This window comes from Phalangium opilio, unplaced genomic scaffold (assembly GCF_054372755.1).
Source record: "Phalangium opilio isolate 3A_F unplaced genomic scaffold, DU_Popi_V2 ptg000344l_1, whole genome shotgun sequence".
Taxonomy (NCBI): domain Eukaryota; kingdom Metazoa; phylum Arthropoda; class Arachnida; order Opiliones; family Phalangiidae; genus Phalangium; species Phalangium opilio.
In genome coordinates, this window is record NW_028324227.1 from 1,124,332 (window position 1) to 1,142,512 (window position 18,181).

General features: G+C 36.8%; 1 protein-coding gene across 1 annotated transcript; it reads left to right on the forward strand.

Moving 5' to 3' along the window:
- The first annotated feature begins 5,507 nt into the window (after positions 1 to 5,507).
- Positions 5,508 to 13,040, forward strand: LOC149609957 (vasopressin V1b receptor-like). The gene is made up of 3 exons (XM_089859839.1): positions 5,508 to 6,090; positions 7,233 to 7,532; positions 11,481 to 13,040. Exons 1-3 carry the CDS (start codon positions 5,905 to 5,907, stop codon positions 12,093 to 12,095), a joined length of 1,101 nt encoding a protein of 366 aa, XP_089715965.1. The 5' UTR covers positions 5,508 to 5,904; the 3' UTR covers positions 12,096 to 13,040.
- The last annotated feature ends 5,141 nt before the right edge of the window (positions 13,041 to 18,181 follow it).

Sequence of the window (18,181 nt, forward strand, 5' to 3'; positions counted from 1 at the left end):
ACAGTTGCTAAGCAACAAAGGAGTTTCGAAAGAAATCGAATTCTTTAGAAAATAAATGTTTCGCAAATAGACTTGGCCTCACTCTGCAAACAAAATGAAGATAATTCTAAATTTTAATTATCAACAAATGATATGCACGAGGAACGAACCATCATGGAACGAGAGCCAACTTGTTATTTTTTACTATCTTCGAACGGAAAGCTTGAACCTATTATTTATCACAATCTGGTCATCCAACTTCCGTCTACTTCCGGGACTCCCGAGTTTGGTGTCCCATTCGAGCTGCCTTCATTTTTGGATTCGCCTGCGAAGATTTCAATTACGTTCATCTCCTAAGTCGTTTCCGATGAGGAGTTATAGGACGTCGCGCTGCCAACTAAGCGTTCAAAACCCTTCTACTTCCAAGTCATCCCGCTCTCTCCCTCGCCTTCACTCTTTCGCTAATAAGAGGAACGTAAAAACTGACGAGGAAGATTACAAGGCGACCCTATTCTTCCTCTACAACCCAATTTATTTCCTAGTTGAAGCTTTCCAGCAACTCGGATATAACCTTTTTTCCGATGTAGCAGACGCAAAAATAATATCTTTTATAGCAGATCGAGTCTTATATCGTTTTGTGTTTGGCCTTTTTCATCCTAAAAGACTAACGAAAGAAGTACGCGCGACCAACAACATATCAGATTCGACTTTTCGAGAAAACATACTTTGAACATTTCTTAAAACGGTCTTTCAATTATAGATTATTCCCGAGTTGATGTTCATGTCGTCACATAAAAGAAAACGTGGACATTTTTATTTCAATTACTTGGTTCTTCACAAAATTGCAGTAAACATGATGTTTTCAGATATGAGACAATTTTGTTTTCTTATATTCGGAAGTTATTTCAGAAAATATTTCTTATTGCACATGATGACACAGAGCAAGGATAATGTTACTTTGTTAAAACAAAAATTGCAGCTCAATTAGATTAGACTATAATATAGGCCAGCTCAATTAGATTAGACTATAATATAGGCCAAACCTATCAACTATCAATGCATTTGGGTGTAAAAGCCATAAAAGTAATGTCGATGTAATAAGCAAGACGTCTTACTACACATGTAAAGACGGGTACAAATATTTCTTGACTTTTATGTTTCATTGTGCACGGCAAACAAAAGTTAAGTGACCATTAGTATTCTTTAAACTTGGGTCTTGGGTTTTAAATCTATTTGTACAATGTTCAGTTTTCTCAAACAAAATTTCGCTTTTAGCCTTGTCTTTGAACAAGCAAAGCCAGGGCCAGTTTGTCTATTCGAACTCTCTAAGGACAAATATCAATCTCTAATAGCTTTTTAGCTAATTCGAATATCGCATGAATGGAAAAGTAAACGACCATTTGAGAATAGAGTAAACTGAAACAAAATACGTAAGCTTTTCAACCATATATCGAAAACAAGTAAAAAATCAATTGACATTAGAGAATGTATCGATAACATTTTACTTGTTCCTGTAAACCCATATGCATTAATACGGGACAAAAAAACTGCCTTTTTAAGATTTTAAAATTTCAGCGATTGAAACTACATAAAATATTTTGAGGTGTCATGCCTAAAGTTCAGGAAGAAAATGCCCGTCAATTTGTCAAATTGTTCGGTGTCTCAGCAAATGTCCTGACCCTCAAAACAGGTGCACTGTTAGTTTGCTATAATCAGAAGTATGTAATACTTCTCTTCGAGAGAAGTGTACAACAAAAAGGGGTAATTTTAACGTGATTCTTCCCAACATCTGACATTTGGAGCAACCGAATCACATACGCGATAAATCGCGTAACTATTTGCTAAGGCTCGCTTGTGGATTTTAGTTCCACGTCAAGACGAGGTTTGTGGGTTGATTACTGAGGATTTAGTAATAAACAGTTTTAGAATTCAGCCTGCAGTAAGTTTGATGAGCAGGAGAGCAAACGAAAAGGGTGAGCCTGGGAAGAATAATGTTACATAACTAAAGTATTAAGCGGATACAGAGTGTCATCCTTTTTCTATTATCCTCTTTTCATTCAAAATAATTCTGATACTTTTATTGAAAAGATCTGTCGAACATAACAAATGATACTAGAAATATTCGGATAGACGGAAACGCGAAACTCTGTTTTATAGAAACATCGATTAGGCCTTTCTCTGGCTTCCTTCCTTATCTTAATAGTTTCTTAATTTCGAATTAGATAACCTTAATGATTTTATTTCCCTCAAGGCGTCCCGCAAAAGCCATCAGACGCGTTAAAAAAGAATTCCACGACAAAGAAACGAAAACCCTAAGTCGAATTTAATCTTTTTTCGTGGCGCCCATAAAGGAAAATCAGTACGCGTGCTTGATTTTTAAATATGCGGCCTGTAAGGAAAGACAGAAGGAAAAAAACCACCAAGAAGGATATTTAATCCAAGAACCGTATTTTTTTGTTCCAAGTCAAGAATCAAAAAGAAAAAAAGAAAGAACAAAAATTCTCCGGAGTGGGAACTTTTCTTTTTTTTTTTTTGGTAATTCCCCTCTCATGGGGTCCTAACCTAAGACTTCATTCTAGGGCCCCAGATGAGACCCCTGAACCGTGTTAGAGCCAAGCACCGTGCAGAGAATGGAACCATTTTGGGCCAAGGAAAAACGTCGTAACTTATTTAAATGGGACGCCTCGATGAACGATTACGGCAAAACTGGCGAGAGCTCGGATACTAATTGCAATATTTTAGAATTCAGCAACACAGCTGTGACCTAGCTCCCTCCATTTCTGACCCAACATAAAAGGGGTTACTTTGAAAGGGAACCATGCAGGGTTAATGATTTAACTTCAACACAAACTCCACACGTCTATGATCAATATTCATTTCATCAATTATAATAACCAAACGCGTATGTTATAAGAGGGTCAAAGGTCAAACATGATAATAATATAGATTTTTATTAAAAACCAACTTCTTTATTACAGATGTAATCGAACCCAACTTACACTTGATCGCGAACTCTTCAACTTAATGCCTAATTAAATGTTTTAACTTAACGAGTTTTAATTATCAAACGCAATTCAGCGGAAAGACCCGCAGTAAATATTGAAGTAATTAGCAACTCTTATTCAATATAGTAAGAATATTGAATATCCCATCAAAAATGACAATGTTTACATACGACATTCAATGAACTAAATAATAACCTCGTTACACTATAGTTTGTAAATTACAATATATAAGGACCGCTTCAATAATAATCGATATACCAAATTACAGATCTGCCAGACCCACCGAGATTGGATGGTTGAACCTCTTTGAAAACCCGTTTCTTATATTCAATTCTAAAACCACGGTCGGGCTCATGCAGCTCGCTGTAATTTGATTTTAAATATACTCAAAGAGTGTGAAACTAGAATTAATTCTGTTCCTATCAAAATGACCGAGTAAAATAAATTGCACACTGGAAAATTAAGTATACGAGTCATCCACTCCAAAAGCCGTTTGCACCTATTAAGCTTACCACTTTTGCATAATCCACCCATTACACATAGTTAACAAACTGCAAATCTTCAAACTTGGCATATCGCTATCTCATAAAGATGAAGAGTTTTCGCCGTTGATGTGACCCAAAAATTTCTTAAAACAAAGTTTGCAGTTACGACGTAATAACCGTGAAGATACTCAAAGATAGGAAAAGACGAGATGCGAAGGAAGAAGAAGAAAAAAAAAAGATGGGTGGAAAAATAAAAATAGCGCGGATTCCTCGCAAAGCTTCCATTAACACTTCCGCATCAAAAGGTGACATTTCTCATCTTCCGATATCGCCTTACGTTGGTCTTCCGTTTCATTAACGCCCCTGCTTCACCGCGTAAATGGAGCCAGCAGATCAGCAAGCTCTTTCCTAGAAAAGGGCCCCCTAAACGCTCTCTCTCACACAACTCTCAACGAGTCAGCGCAACCTATAGCCGCTACGAAAACAGTCTTACCCAAAGGATGAGGAACTAAGGAACTTCTACGACAAGATTCTATATTTTAACACCATTCGTCTTTGATCATAGCGTGACTGTTTAAATCGGAATACGCAAACCCCTAAACCGAAGCGAAATGATAAGAGTCTCAAAAAATATTTTCAAGTCGCCTCCCTGCTTTGAAATTAATTCGAGTTAGAGGATATCTCCGAGGGACCACGAGAGAGATACGGCTGCTTCAAAACTACCAACTGCACGCGTAAGTCCTTCTAAAATTTGAATCATTAATTTCGGTATAAATGAAGGGAAATTTGTGAAACTAAAAGGCGATATTGCTTTCACGCTCAAATGGAAATTTCATTTTTCGTCGAATGAAAAGTCAAATAGAATATTCCGTAATTAACTTAATTCAAAAGGAGACATTAATTACTAAATCATTTCAGTATCAAAGTCATAATTGGTAAGTTTTCAAGCGGGTTTTAAGTGTGGCCTCAGTTAATTTAAACCGTAACAGAAGTTCATGACCCGAGAAAGACAATTCCGAAAAAGTGAAACTAGTAAAACTACGAAGTGAAATTTAGACTTAGAATTACTAGTTTTTCACTCATAAATATTAACAAACGCACTCAAGTTGAAATTCAGTTACCCATAGTATGCAAGTATAGTTTCAAATTCCGACACCCATGATAGGCTTTAAAATAACCAGCTTCTGACAAGTTTTCTATATTTCACTCGTGGAATGCTTACATTAAGGGTGTTATTGGACTACTAAATACGAGATCTTTGATAGTCGTCAGGAACGAAAAAAAGTAAAAAAAAAAATTATTGATTTTTGTTGTAATTAATTTTTGAAGTAATTCGGAGGCAGGCATGCATAGCTTAGATTAACCGCAATACAAGCTTTGTCTCTCTCTCTAAAGACTTGATTGATGTCTTTGTGTAAAAAACCAATACTGTTGTAATTAACGAGCACTCACTTAAGCCTACTTTTAGTGTTAAGGGATATGTTAAGGATGAAGCGCTAAAAATAAAGACTAGCGGTATTTGGGAAATGCTAAAGAAATTCTTTTCTTGTGGGAGACTAAAAAACCGCGAAATTAACGAATGAATAATTTTGGAGAATATGAAATTTTGGTTTTGGATAAAACCCTGTTGTTCATGCAGATTTAATTCGTTATTTTTAATGGGGATTCACCTCAAACATTCCATTTGTATCAAGTTCCGTACGAGTTCCGCGTGTAACGTTTAAGTATCGCTTTGAGAAAATTGAGTTTGAAACACAGTTTCCACTTTCCACGACGATAGTTTCTTTATCCATACAGCTAGCCATCCCTTAATCAATGTTTCAAAAGAGCCGCAGTGCACTACTGTATATAAATCTAGAGCCAAAGTGCGGGTGGGGGAAGGGGGAGGGAAAGAATAAAATAAGGTTGGTTCGATATCCACTAGGCGGCGTCTTCGTTTTCCTACAATCCTACTCACTCCCTTTAGTAACAAACTCTCGTTATAGAAAAGCTGGGAAAAGAGAGAGGGCTCAACCGATAGAAAAACGGAGCTCCCTTCGAGAAGGGTCAATTCGTTTTGACGTCCGATGGCCGTACACTTTAAATATCCCTTCCATCAACAATCGGAACCCTGGAAAGTTCCCTTCTGAAAAAAATATGTTTCACCGCTGAATCGTTTGGAAAAAGATCAATCGAAAAAGAAAAATTTAAAGACTGACTGGCTATAGGATGCTTGAACTACACCACCGGAAGGAAAAAAGTTACTCGCGGAGTTTACTCAACAAGTTTGATCGGGATCAACTATTTCCGATGGTTTTCTTCTAAAAAGGAAAGGTCAACATTTACTCAAAAGGTTTCGCTACCATAAATCAACCGATGGGATTAAAAATGACCTCAATGTCACTAAAACATTACAGTCACGTCTAAATTTGGTTTCGTTTCGTTAATTAAAAGTCATGGAGCTCTCCGATAACGAGACGAACGCGTATAACTATACTTCAGTGGTAGGAGTATTCGGACCGGAGTATCATAGACAAGTTCGCGTTTATATGCTGGCTTCAATGATTACGGTCTCTTGTTTCGGGAATTTGGCTGTTTGTTGTCATATTAGACGTTCGGGATCCAGGAGAACCAGAGTTCAAGTAAGTCGCCCATATACCCGACATTTCAATCCCCAGCTGTTAGCCTTAGACATAACTTCTAGACAAGTCATTTGCATTAGATAAAATTAATATGGCTTCCTCGTGCGCCTAGTTATTATGTTGCAAAACAAAAATCACACTTTTGTTTGTCAAATATTGGGACATTTCCGGCTTTCGCAAAAGATGGCAACCCCCTTGCGCTATTAACTACAAGCTCTGTCATAGAAGAAGTAAAAATCCATCCCCGTAAACGAATAACTATTTAATAGTTTTATTAATTTAATTTAGTATTTGCGCTGCTGTGATTGGGATATATATTAAGAACTCAATACATTAAAAACTCTTACTTGTTCAAGCGACCATATTGAAAGTTTGTACACTGTCCATTCGTTTAAATGACGTCACGTGTACTGTTCGCACTATATCAGTATATTTTGAAATTACTCCCGAGCATTACGGCCGCGATTATTCATAGTCTATTTTAGATTATCGACATCTCCAGGACAGACAAACATAATTTAAGCGCCTTAGAGTAATTATAATTTAAACCGTTGAATACGCACACTTTGCAGACTTCTCCAGTTATCTTTGAAATCACTTTAGTTCGTGGAAATTTTGTTAAATTTATAAGCGATTGTTAGAGAGGATAATTAGGGAATTAGCAGTAAGGTAGTTAATTATAAGAGAACAATTTGCCTTTAAGGGTTTTGATGAGGAGTTACAGTATAATAGCGATAGGAAGAGACACCCACGTTCACCGCGGGCTTCCCTTATCCGGGATTAATTGCTATAATACAAGAATAGGCGGCATTCAGAAGCAAAATAACGCCCTGCATAAAGATTTTAATTATAAGAGGATAATTACATTTTCAACCAAGTCCCTTTTAACTACGCAATAACCCTAAAAGCTTCAAGGGTTTAAAGGTGACTTTCTAAACAGACAGAATTGCTCTTAATGATATGAACAAGATGGAATTTTTAATTTTATTACTTTTATCAAAAACTGAGCGGTGTAGCCAATTATTTCCCTGTTCTTGACTAGGCCTAACACCTCTGCGAAATGACCCATAAACTAACGCATCTTTTTCTTGATACCATAACAAAGTCCTGTATCAAGGTTGTAAATCATTTTCCATTTTCAGATTTTATTTTTCAACTTGGCATTTGCTGATCTACTAGTAACATTTTTCGCTATGGTTAGCCAGTTAGTTTGGGAAACTATGGACTTGGCTTGGGTCGCGGGTGACGCGGCTTGCAAGCTTTTTAAAGTGTTTCAAACGTTTACCATGGTTTCGTCCAATTACATTTTACTGGCCATCGCTCTGGACCGATTTTGCGCCATCATCTACCCTCTGGGACGCCGGCCCAGAATCAGGACGCTCCTGATAGCCGCCTGGCTCTGCTCAACCGTACCATCTTTGCCCAACGCCTACATATTTCAGGTAAGGGCCGACTCGCAACCCGGTAAACAATTTAATGTAAAAAATGCTCTATCCAATGCGCGAGAAGTTTTATTGAATATACCTTTAGAAAAGCAGTGTACAACAGCAAATGTGTTAGCAGTGAGATTACGTTCTTCCTATATGGATTATGTTTGCCATTTTTTGGATTTTCCCTGTTTTATCAGTGCTAAAATTATTAAGAGTCACCCATACAACTGGCAAATGAAATTAAACTTGCACAGAGAAAGCCTACAGTGTTTTACTTCGTGTAAATAGATTTCCGCTATTTCACTACGAATATTTCAAAATATTATTCGAATTTCACCTTAAGATAAGAAGTTTTATTCCTATTGGAATTTCTAAGGATATACGCTTTGGGTGGAGGTGGGCCATATTTTAAAACATCTTCTGGGAAAACGTAATCCTCTAAAAATACAGGAATATTTTTGGGCCGACTGTTCTACAAGCTAACATGTAAGAGAAGTGGATTTCGTTTGCCAAGATGATTAAAGAGCTGAAAGAGTGTATAGTTCGCGGCTTCTTTTTGAAGTTTTAAAGCTCACTAAGGATTTCAGGGGGAAACGTGTGTGTTTAATGTGTTTGAGTTGTCAAAGTTTAAATGAAATTACGCGTATACAGAGAGCGAGGAGGATTATTATAAATTAAAGAATAAGATAGTAACGCTCTTATTTTGCTCTTGAGTATAGTAATGGTAATTAGATTTAAGTTGAAGTTTATAATTAACAAAATTTAATGTAATTTTCTTTGAAGAAAATAGAATTAGGTCCCGTACTCGTCTCTAGTAAACATTTTCCCTAACTTAGTGTGAAAATGAAAATTCAAGACCGCAACAAAAGTAAAAAAATCATATTTGATGTTTTAATGAAATAAAACGGTACTAATTAAAATATGTAATCTTTCCCCAAAATCCGTGCTTATCCTTGTAACCCAATTCAGTTAATCCTAATTACTTTTAAAAGCCCAAAGAAAATTAAAGTACGAATTAACGATAGGTATAATTTCGCTACATTAGTCATCGCCATACCATTAGCTATTAACACGGACAACTGTCGTAGCCCCAAAATATCCTTCAACGAGCCATTAGCGTCTTTCAAGTTCGCGGCAAACTACGCGTTAGCTTTTGATTAGCCTAGAGCAGAATCATTACAAAATATCACGGCAATAAATAGGGCTTAAATGTTGAGATAAAGAAAAAAAGTCAAAACTATGAAGCCTATCTACCCTTATCGTCTTCTAGGGCCTTTTAATCTTGTATCTTTAAGGAGGAGAAAAAAATTGTAGCTTACAGTAGTGAAGTATCTCGAGGCATCCCCTTAATATCCGAGCCCCAAGTTGAAAAAAAAAAGAGTGCAGAAAAAAGCGCGCTAATAGTCTTCTGGTGTGGATAATGGGCACAGCTTCGCAAAAGAGCCCTTAGCGAATAAAACTTGCCTCTTTAGAAACAACCTATCCTAGTTTAACCCCCCTCAACGTTCCCTTACAGCGAAATCTATAGAAAAACTTATATCCATTGTCGATATAAGGCTAAGTTGCCTTTTTTCGCGCCCAACCGATGATTTACAAAGTTTCAAGAAACAAAAGAAGTTTATTCGATTTACCATTTGCCCTGGATGATCGATACCATCGTACCCGGAATTCAAAGTTCTTACTTCATTAAAACTATTAAAATTGGTGGCGTATTTAGCCACTGAATTAATGTTGAAGAGCACGCAGTTCTTAACCTCAACGTTTAATTGTTGACAGTAAATTCTGCGGGCAACAGAGATCATAATTCTTTCAAGAAACTGACCTCGAACTAGATCTCTAATTCATTTGATGGCAAAAAGAATTCTTTCTTAGAAATTGGACGCTTCCAATTTATTTTCATTCGCATTTTCAAAAAACTTGAAAAATCATTGAAGTGATAACGACAACCAATAATTTACTTGCTATGGGGAAAAGAACCAAAGAAACTATTCTAAACTAGTCCAGGGGGCGCCTCCATCATCCATACTCCAAACGAGCGTCCCCTAGCATTAAATAGCCTTAAGAAAGAGTAAAAAAAGAACTCATCTCTTTCACATGCTCCCAGCCCAATACTCGTTTCTTGCTAAGGTTGTTGAATTGGATTTTCCATCCTCTTTTTTTCTGTTTTCCATTCTATTTCTAGTACGCTTTGTTTCAAGCTAGGCATATATAGGCATGGTTAGGTTAAAATTCGACCGGGTTTTACCACTCAAACTGCGGAGGAAAGCAATCCCCTGGTTCTATCGTCTCTCTCTCCCGCCTCTTTTTCTATGGTCTTTCTCGCTCCTGGTGTATAGTTCCACTTTAGGGTCCCGCGGACTCCCGAGAGAGAAGTCGTCGAGAGAGAAACGCTTAGCGGTGGGACAGTGGACTTAAGAGTGGACTCTAACATAGCGGTGGTTTGGCTAGCAACTAGGACGGGTCCGGTTGCTCTTTAAACGTACGGAAAAGACGTGTAGTGTATCAAACCAAACATAAAAGGGTATGAAGGGAGGGATGCCGGGGATGTTCTCCTAAACTTCTAAACAAAAGAATGCCAGCCAATGAAGTAAGAGAGAAAAGGGATAGGACCCTCTATCAACAGGGACGAGATTCGGATAATGTAATAGACGGCAGTACGCGAAACTAAAACTTCGGCTGCGGTTTCCCAAAGGAAACAATTCTATTCAGACTATCTGATACCATGTTATGAGTTTCATGTCAGAGACAATCACAACGAGTCAAGCTAAATCAAACTCCATCTTGAAGACTGTTTACTTCTTTTATCACACGTATTCTTAAAGATATATATACTTTTGAACAAGAATAGATATGTGCAAGTAAGAATATTAGCGTAAAAGTTAAAACGTTCCTTAAGCCTTTTTTCAAATTAGAAATTTCGCACGCTTTAACAATGTCGCGTGATTAGTGAATATTGTCTGTCTGCCGTGAGGTATATTGGTATAAAAAAAATCCTGATTAGGACAAAAGATTCGAATCCTCGTTAATTATTACGGTCCGTAGCTATCAGTTAAGGGAAGCAAACAGTAGGTCTAACTACAACGAGAAACGGGTCAAGCGGTTTAAGGGGAAGTTTCGGACGGACGTGATGTTTCCCCGATTCTTAAAAAAAGGAAGAAAAAGATATAGTGGGAGATGGCTGATGTTGAAAAAATACAACTAAAAAAAGAATCTAAAAAGTTTCCGTCTTAGATAGATATAAAAAAGCTTTAGAGGAGGTTTTTCCGCCGAGGCATTGTCTTTTGAAAAGTAGCCGTCTATATAGCGTTACTTACGATAGAAGTTAGGAGCTAAGTAAGCAAAGTGAATGGGTCTGCTTGTAAAATGACACGTTTCCATTCTTCTTTTACCAAGGAACGGAAAGACTTAAGGTTTCTCTCTTTGTATTCCGGGGATTTTACAAAAATCGCCACGCAACATTTTAAAGATTAGAGACACGTCACGTCATGAAATTTGGTCCAATGAATTGGGTTGTGAACCAGAATATTAGCAGACTGCAAAATTATTTGATTTCTCACAGGCTGAGAGACGTAGGGGTAAGAAGTTCGGTTTAGCAGACGCCCATAAGCCAATGGTGGCACTTATTCCACGTTTTTAAGACCAATCAGATGCTAATTATTTTGAAATAAGATATCATTTATTTCATATAATATTTAACCATTTATATTTTGAAGAAGGCCGTTGTTTTAAGGTATAACCTTATGTTACGAGAACAGTTCCTTTAACATTTCTCATAGAACGTCTGTAAAATTATTTGCCCTTTTGCTAAAAGCCGTTAATTAGGGTTAATTATGTTTTATACAACGCCAGTAGAAGGATTTAACCAGCCAAAATTGAATGTTCATATCTTATATTTTCTTAAGAAAACGCGGGTCATATGTTGGTCAAAAATTCAACGTAAACGTTTTTCTCCTAAAATAGGTGATCACCGTACCATCGGGCGAAACTTTCTGCGTCGCAAAGTTCTACACATCCTCGCTCACAATCTCGTGGAGGCAACGATACATGGCCTTCATATTCTTATCCGTCTTCGTCATTCCCATCGTCATGCTTGTTGGCCTCTACGCCCGCATACTCGTCCTCTTATGGTCCCGCACGGGTCAACGTCGAGATAGCGTCGTTATCAGTGCCCCCAAAACATCCTTCTGTTTCTGTCGATGCCGTAGCGACTCAAAAAAGAAAACACTGACCACGGATGGCTCCTTAGACGGTCAGTCTTCGGTAGGATTCATGCCCCGAGCCAAAGTCAAAACGCTCAAAATGACCTTGGTCGTCGTGGTAGCTTTTCTCGCTACGTGCCTTCCTTATTTGGTTCAAGAAATGATCCTGGCTTTTGGAGACCCGTCAGTTCTTAACCAAAACGTCGTGGCTCTCTCCGGTATCATATCGGCATCGAATAGCTGCTTAAATCCCTACATTTACATCGTATTTAATTGGGGAAACGGTGTAGAGTGGTTAGAGAGTTTCAAAACTTGTTGGAATTCCGTTTCGTCAAAATCAACCCGAGAACGGACATCCACGATTAGTGACGTTTAAAAATACTACGTAACTTATCGCCGTGTTTCTGTTTAGCTTTAATTATAGCACAAGCGACAGCGGACGCTCAAAACGCTCGTGACGTTCACCGAAACAATCTATCAAGAAAAGTATGTCGGTGTCTTCAGTCCTAGAGAAGAATGTTTGCGAAACGCGTTCGAGTGTGTTAAAAGAAAAAGAGGTTGTGAAGAGAAAAAAGATGAACGACGAATCCGGTCTCTTTCTTTTGTTGACCATAGAGAATCATAACAAAAGGAGTAGGAAGTTCCTCACTAAAGACCTAACGCTGTCCCGATTATTCTCCAAGGATGAGCCTCTGGGTTTGTTATAGACCTTTTCGACATTAAAAGAGGGGGAGGCAACCCTCAGTACCGCGACACACAAGGGGATTGATACATTGCCGTTTCTGCGCACTCTCGTGATACAAATTGACTACATCGCAGGATTAAAGGTGGAGTTTTTACACCGGTGTCTTTACCCTTATAGTTATATCGAAATGGTCTATTACGTAGGCAACGTTTTGACCAGTTCTCCGAGATAGAAAATCTTTGAATTCTATTTCCACTTCTCGCGTTAAGTTTTCTATGTGTCAACAAAGCTCTAATAAGCGGAAGTACCAGTGTTTAAATCAAAAACAATGAAACTAAAGAGTCACACTGTTCTGGTCTGGTTTCATTTGTCTTTTTTTTTTCTTGTAACATTTTCCGTTAGCTATGTTGGAGGAAGCATAGCGTCACGGGAATGAGTTTTTATCTTTTATGTCCTCAAAGGGTGGAGTAGAGTATGAGATATTATTCCATACAAACGCCTATCGTGATTGAAGAGATAGAAGTTGTGATTTAGGCGTGTACGCCTATTAAGGTCAAAAAACGTTTCTGCTTCAATTAGGAGAGAGAGTTTTAATCTCGAGAGGAACGTGGATCGAAAGAAATGTATACAATTTATACCTAGATATATAGATAGTAGTACTAATATAGTTGTAGTGTATTTCTTAATTAACTCGCATTAAATTAATGGCATTTAATTTGTCTCAATTATTTTGTCCTATAAAACGGAAAAATATACACTGCTCCCATAGAAAAAATATTAATATAATAGACCTAAAATAGAATGATTCTCAAATTGTAGGCTGACATCATATCCTCGAGTGATATCTTAATTTAATATAAAAATCTATTTTAGTACCATATTCTATCAAGAATGAGGCAGGCTCCAGATGGCACTGTCAACGGGCAACAAAAAAAAGGTAACCCATAATCCGTTTCTTTTGGAATTACCAGCAGGTGGGATTCTACGGCGATGGGATACAATATCCTAAATCTCGCGTAAAAATATATAGTTTGCGCGAAATTCAACGTGAAATGGAGGCATTCCGATATATTGACATTTATATTGAGTTTACCCAATACCCATCCTTCTTTCAGCTAGTCTTCCAAAGTTGAGACACGCGTGGAAAATAATAAAACATACATCCAGTCAGAATATAATCAATTGGGCATAAGAGTTTGAGAGGAGAGGGATTTGATTAAATTATATTATATTAATTCAATTAGAAATCATTGTCTAAAAACTATTAACGAAGGCAAATCATCCTCTATCAGTATGATCAAGTTCAACGCGTCAAATTCAATCTCAAAATACGACCATGTATTAACATTCTCCTACTCAAAACACCTTCAGGTGTGAGAAGCCTTTCACCGACGCAATTAACTAAGTAAGAGTCTATCCATTTGAAGGCTTTTTGACTTCACTAGAGGATTAGGTTTCCATTAAAGATCTCTCGCGGTTTTAATTGAGTTTGGGCGAGAGAGACGGAAAGTGAAAAATATAAAGAAAAAAAAAGTAGAAAGAAAAGAGACAACGACCACTTTTTGTCCCTTGAGGGTATCAACCCTTAATGAAGACTGAGATTATCTAGGCTTTGATCATTAAATAAGCGTCCAACGCAAATACTTGTAGGATCGCGTCACATCTACCGCCGCAGCCACCCAATTTCTTCTTTTCTTACTTCTAAATCGACCCGACTACCTTCCTCCTACCGTGAATTCATTCCATATTCTTATGAATGTTTTCATCTAGAGTTTGATTTTAATAATATAACTCCTGAAAAATAACTCATTTTCAAAATGTACACGTATAAAATTAAAAAATACCTGTCTGAATTATTTACAGGGGTCTAGTTATTACCCACTATTACCAATTCATTCCTGCATTTTCAAAAATTTACATAAATTACCGCAATTACCGAGGTAATTCAAATATACATTACGATTTAGCCAGATCGTCTTTTAGTGGCACCAGTATGAAATATTCATTGGAGTCTTGAATATATATTTACTCAACTACTTTCTTTACAAAGGTATTTTTTACTTCTTTTTTCTTTTGGCGGATAGGGGCTACTTTTTCGGTAGAAGAAGCCTCTTCCTATTATGTGGGTGTATAGTAAGGAGAAGCTAGAAAGAGTGGAAGCAAAAAGGTTCGTCTTTCTTGCAAGACCTCAAAAAAAGATTCGGAAGTGTAGGCTGCTATGGAAGGAAAAGGCGCGCAATTTACAGCTACAAATGAAAGAGAAACCGATAGACACACAAAGAAAGAGAGTCAGACACGAGGAAAGGAAAGAAAGAGGCTCGTCAGCTAAAAAAAGGAGCAATTAAGGTTGTTTCGTATTGAATTCATTCTTAGTTTGGTTTTATTTATTTTTTGAAAAATGGGGTAATATATAGATTTGGTATACCAACTAAATTTGGGTTTGACCCCTGAAATATGTCTTTAAAACCGGCTGTAAGCATTAGGAGCCCAAAACGTTGAACGTGGTGATGGTGGCGCTTTGATAGATTTCTTCGCGCAAACGGTCGTCGGTCACCCAAGGCGCTAGCAGAAATCATAAGGGTACTAATGCCTTTTTAGGAAACGTGAAAAGAAAACGATAATGTTCAGTGTCTTGGGGCCTTTTTTCCTCCGAAAATTCTCTTTCTCTCTCTCTCTCTCTCTCTCACTGGCGCATCTCTTAAGCTCAGCCTCGGAGCGCAACTCGGCAAAATAAAGATTGAAAACGAACGATAGTGAATCGGAGCGCAGCTCGCAGTCGAAAATGTTATTCCAGTAATAGCACCGGATAAAAATGAAGGGTAATAGTAGTTTAATAGTTCTTTTAGGGATAATAATAAAAATACAACAGAGAAGAAATTAAGGGGTCAAGAAACGAGGGCGCTTTTTTTTAACTTTTCCATAGTGAGAAAAGGACGAAGATAGAGAGAGATAGCAAGTGGGTTTATCTTTATCTTTCTGTCTCTCTTTTCTTTCTTGGAATGTTTTTCAAGAATTGAAATCTTGGAGGCATTACATCTTAAAACTTATCACGAATGAAGACTCTTAAACGCTCAAAAACTGGTACATTTTACGTTACAACTTTCGTAACAATACAACTATGCAAAACCACTCGTTTTTATAAAGTCTCAAATGAGAGTATGTAGCAAAACGTATCTATAGCATTTTGTTAACAAATCTTTTGAAAACCGAATAAAATAAACCCTCGGGCGAAACGCATTGATCAGTTTAGTTTACATAAAATATTGATTATTGTTTTGAATTCTTAACCATCACTTACAATAACAAAACGTTTACATAATATTATTTTTAAAGCATACAAATGGAGAGTTATTTATTTTAAAAACGAAAAGCCGGTTTATTTGTGATTTTAAACTGCAACTACATATTCTCGCTCTTAGTAGGTACAGCGTTTCTTACGCCCCTATAATTGTTCCTCAATAGTAAATCAAATAGAAAAGCAGTACTAAACCGTTCACGTGATCCCAAAAAGGCGCGAAAACCTCAAAAACCAGTCTCACGTGAATGCAATTTTGCGTTAAAAATCAGCCTAAACATTTATTTTTATTGTTTCATTTCTGGACTTGCACGAAGATACGATAATTTGCTTCGCAGGTAGCCATCGGAAAGAGAGAAAAATGTATATATTCGAGAATCGAGATTGATTTGAAAGTGCAACCAAGAAGGCAATTTCAAACAGATGCTGTTGATCTTTTTTTTCGGCAAGAAAAATAAGATCAAATTTTTTTCGGACCAATGATTTCCTCACACGAAATATAAAAAAGAACAAAATAAAAAAGCTACATTTTTTTGATGAAATATTAAAGCGGGTGGGATTTTGGCAACCTTCAGACTGACATATTTTATAGACTTAAACCGGAAGCAGTCTCTACAAGACTCGGTATAATAAATCTTAACTCTACAAGAAAGGGAAATGTTAAGATATAAAGGCTTTTCTTTGGACTCCGCGATGATAGTCTGGATCGTAGTCCCACTTAGAGAACGATGCGAGTAAAATATGAAATAATATTTCTACAGAAGTCGCGAGAAAATCATTATCAACAGATAGAAGCATTTTTGTAATTATCATCTCAAACGGCTTTAAGGTTTTTAGCGTGAAACCACCGCTAATATGGCGGCTCTGAACTCCAAGTTTACACAGCCAGTCTAATTTGTTAATATTCAATAAGACAAAGTAAACCAGTTTCGTGATTAAGTATTCTCAGACATGTCTACATCTTAACACAATGATTTTCAATTAAATTTGAAATGTAAATATATTACTTTAAATTTAAAATTAATGCTAGAATAAATATCGAGGTTCTTAACCTCTTGTTTGCTCACATAATTAATTTCAGAACCACCACTAAACAAATTCCGGCGAAACCAAGGTCGTTGCTAAACCAATTTATTTTGTAGAATTATTTCGGTTTTTTTTCGCATGGATAGTCAAGTCTATGAATATATCTCGAAAGAGAAGGATAAAACGTAAAGCTCCAGGTAAGGCAATTCCGTAGTATTATTATCAAAGTCTCGAGACAAGCTTGAGATACAAAAATAAATTGCACCGTTTCCTTTCCGACTATAGGGATCTAAGCATCAGTTTATATAAATAAGTACATTTTTAAAATATTCTAATACGTTGAAGGTAAAAAAGTTCAATTAGGTAAGCTACCATGTCAGGCTTAGGGAGGGGGGGGGTCTTGCCTCGATGGAGCGAAGATACTTCATATGATAAAATAACTTGGATGAGTAAAACTTAGAGATACCTGGAGGGGATTTAAGTTTCCTCAATTACCCAAGTAGACTGAAAATTTTGTCTTTCAAGAAGAACTAGGTAATCATTCCATGAAGGCCAGCGGAGAAGCAAACAAAACGGGGTCTGAGCCTAGTTTTTTTGGTTATCGTATAATGCCAACTAAGGCGAAATAAAATAATTAGAACTATCAACAAAAATGTTAAATATTTATTAGCAACGATAAGAGTCAAATAAAAGAAAAAGATTCCAAACATTTTAGAAAACTCCTCCAGGGTTCAAATTTTCTCTCCTTCGAATCTTGGAAAATTGTAACCCACAGTTTCATAAGAAGACGTTTTTTTAAAATTCCCCCAAGAGAGAAGGGATTTTTCAATCAATTTTTCTCGTGCCGGGAACTAAAAGCCACGTATGTCTTTTCTCGGTCCTCGTATATAAAAGAAAATTGAGTTTCAAATCTATAAGAGATTTCGTTACAAATACTATCATATCGCAGTGCATTTATTAATATTTTTTATATAAAAAACAACCGTTGCGCGCACGTTTCCAAAAAATTGAATTTTGGGAAACGTCTCGAATGTCTGATTGAGACAGTTTTATTTTTCTACCCTAAATTTCAACATCCCTCGAAATACTTATATATCCCAACTCTCAGTTCATTCCCCAAAATGTTAATTCAAAAAAATCATTTAAGTGAACCTACGTTTTTAAGTCACCGAAGTTCTAGTTACGCCGTCGAGATGGTTCATGTAGTTCAATCAAAATGTTGCGTCGTCTTAAAGAACCTTCAAATTTCTTTTATATTTTGGGAAAAACATGTTTACGTGTTTAGAAGATTACCGTTCAGGTTTCTTGGGGATTTGAATCAATAATATTGTTGGCTGTCCACGTGAATGTTTTATAGGTGAATTCTCGAGGACAATCTTCACGTTTTTCTGAAGGATTCACTTCAACTATCACCACGATTTGATGCTGATAGTTGTATTAAACATAAATTATCATA

Excerpts from the sequence above, each read along its gene's own strand:
- LOC149609957 (XM_089859839.1), top strand. The coding sequence starts at position 5,905 with ATGGAGCTCTCCGATAACGAGACGAACGCGTATAACTATACTTCAGTG. Across the intron at positions 6,091-7,232 it reads CCAGGAGAACCAGAGTTCAA|ATTTTATTTTTCAACTTGGC; the intron begins GTAAGTCGCCCA and ends TTCCATTTTCAG. Across the intron at positions 7,533-11,480 it reads CCAACGCCTACATATTTCAG|GTGATCACCGTACCATCGGG; the intron begins GTAAGGGCCGAC and ends CTCCTAAAATAG.